We start from the raw sequence: 2228 nt of genomic DNA, 5'->3' as shown, positions 1-2228 counted from the left end.
GTGGGGCCGGCCCCCCGAGCGCCCCGCTTTCTCCTCTCCGGCCTCTTGCACCGCAGCCCCTGCGCCCCGTCGTAACCCGCTCGCCACCGGGCTCTTGTCGGCAAAATGCTGTGCCTCGGCTTCGCCCCGCTGCTTGCGCTGGTGCTGGGGGCCACCCTGGGGGCCGCCTTCCCCCAGCAGGCCCCGAAGAGCTGCAGCCTGTCCAAGTACCAGTTCCTCGTGCCCCACGAGCTGAAGGCGGTGAAGAAGATGAAGGATCATTTTGTGAGTACCAACTGGCAACGGGGGGCTACGGGCTGGCGGGGGATGCCGAATTCTAGATCCTGGGTGACTAGGTGGATGTTTTCTGCAGCAAACTGGGGACGAGGAGGATGTTTTCCAAGGGAGTTTGGGGACAAGGAGGATGCCGGGCCAAATTTTGTACTGGTTTCAAACCCCTCAAGGCTGACTGGGTTTGCACAACGTTGCCAAAAGTCAAGATGGCAGTTTTTCAGTCTCTCTCTTGGTTTATGCCTGCAGGAGGACATCATGCTGCTGTCGGACCGCAAATGCAACACCATGCTCTTCCATCGGAAATGGAACGCGGCAGAGCTGTCGGTAAGAGTGAGGCGATGCTGTAAAAAGCGGGTACAGGGTCCACCCCAGGACCTCCCATCCTCCAGTCCCACCTCCACCCACACGTCCATCCTCCAGCCCACGGCCAGTCCTGGCGCTTTGGGTCCCTAACCGGGATGCTACCGCCCGCAGGTGCCCGACCGAGTGATGCTGGTGGAAGCCGAGCTGGACTTCGCCACTGCTATGCTGGGGCTCCCCGCTGACCCCAGGTTCGCCGAGACACGCCAGCGGCCCCTGGCCTTCCTCACCCAAGCCCGGGAGGACCTGCGAGGCTGCGTGAGTGTCCCCCTCCCAAAACCTGGCGGCCCTGTGCTGGCTCGGCGGCCCCGGTGCAGGCAGCCGCGCCACGGGGCAGCACTGGTCCTGAGGCAGCTGCTTTCCCTGCAGGTGGCCACAGAGGCTCCTTCGCATCAGCCCTCCGGGAAACTGAGGCACTGGCTGCAGAAGCTGCAGATGGCCAAGAAAACAGTAAGTCAGGCCAGCAGGGCGAGGGGGTTTCGGGGTGTTAGCCACCACATGGTTGCGGGGGGCCTGCTGCACCCCGGCTCTGGTGCTAACCCACCCTTTCTCCCCACCACAGGAGACTGATGGCTGCCTGGAGGCCTCCGCCATCCTCCACCTCTTCCAAGTGCTGAACGACCTGCGGTGCGCGGCGCTCCGGGAGCAATGCACTTAGGCCCTGCCAGCAGCGTGGCCGGCACGGCGCGGCATGGCTCGCAGGCCCCAAAGGATGCCCTGGGGACCAGGAAAAATGATTTTTATTGCATCACTGGACTGTATTTCCTACTTAAGCATTTTTGTTATTTATGTGAGCTCAGGGAGCTTTTTTTTTTTCCCCACAGTCTTTTAAATTATTGGGGCTTACGGTGTATTTATGAATGGCTCAGGAGTAGGTGAAGAAATGCCTTCCCTGAAAGATGCTGCTCAGTGGGGAGGGATGGGATGTTATTTATTGGATGTCTTTGTTTTGCTGGGTTTCAAAACACTGACTTTTTAAGGAAATCTATTTTTTTACCTATTTATTACAGAGTATATTATGTATATTTGCCTGTGTAATTTTTTTTACGTGCCATTTAATATGAAAAATAAAATAGATACCATAAACAGACAAGCTGCCGTCATATGGTTTTACTACGTTTTGTTATACTGTCATCCCCTCAGAAAAGCGAGTTACTAAGGGGGGGGGAGGGGGGCATGGAAGACATTGAGGCAGGTTTTGAGCATTTGTAAATTAGCAACCGTAGGCACTCGTGTTCGTCTCCAGCTGCCTGGGGGTGCACCCTGACTGTTCCCCCGGGGTTTGCCCTCAGGCACTTGGATGCTGTTGTGGCCAGGGCTGTCCTTGTCCACTCGGGGACAGGAGCCTGCTGGCCACCCAGTTCTAGGATGGGTGCCTGCGTTGGCCAGTGCACACCAGGGCGCAAAGCCTGGAGGAGCCCATGACCTAACATGACACTCGCATCCTGGTATGGGCTGGGCAAGCTGCCAGATTCAGCCGTCCCGGGAGCTCTCAGAAGATCCGTGAATGATTTAACCACCAAATCAGAGCTCAGGATGAGTGAGGAGCCGGGGCAGGCAGGCACCCAGCGGGTAGGGAAGGAAAGTGACCCGTG

The 2228-nt window shown here is 57.7% G+C and overlaps 1 protein-coding gene across 1 annotated transcript; it reads left to right on the top strand.

The window, feature by feature from the left end:
- The first annotated feature begins 105 nt into the window (after nt 1–105).
- On the top strand, nt 106–1291 carry LOC104123245 (interferon lambda-3-like). The gene is made up of 5 exons (XM_009635480.1): nt 106–264; nt 520–597; nt 748–891; nt 1003–1083; nt 1196–1291. Exons 1-5 carry the CDS (start codon nt 106–108, stop codon nt 1289–1291), a joined length of 558 nt encoding a protein of 185 aa, XP_009633775.1.
- The last annotated feature ends 937 nt before the right edge of the window (nt 1292–2228 follow it).

This window comes from Egretta garzetta, unplaced genomic scaffold, assembly GCF_000687185.1.
Source record: "Egretta garzetta isolate BGI_Z169 unplaced genomic scaffold, ASM68718v1 scaffold113, whole genome shotgun sequence".
In the NCBI taxonomy this organism is placed as follows: domain Eukaryota; kingdom Metazoa; phylum Chordata; class Aves; order Pelecaniformes; family Ardeidae; genus Egretta; species Egretta garzetta.
Note: the sequence above shows the minus strand (reverse complement) of the source record. Positions and strands in the feature narration are given on the sequence as shown.

Coding starts and splice junctions, on each gene's coding strand:
- LOC104123245 (XM_009635480.1), top strand. CDS start 106: ATGCTGTGCCTCGGCTTCGCCCCGCTGCTTGCGCTGGTGCTGGGGGCC. Junction 265..519: donor AGAAGATGAAGGATCATTTT/GTGAGTACCAAC, acceptor TTATGCCTGCAG/GAGGACATCATGCTGCTGTC. Junction 598..747: donor GGAACGCGGCAGAGCTGTCG/GTAAGAGTGAGG, acceptor TACCGCCCGCAG/GTGCCCGACCGAGTGATGCT.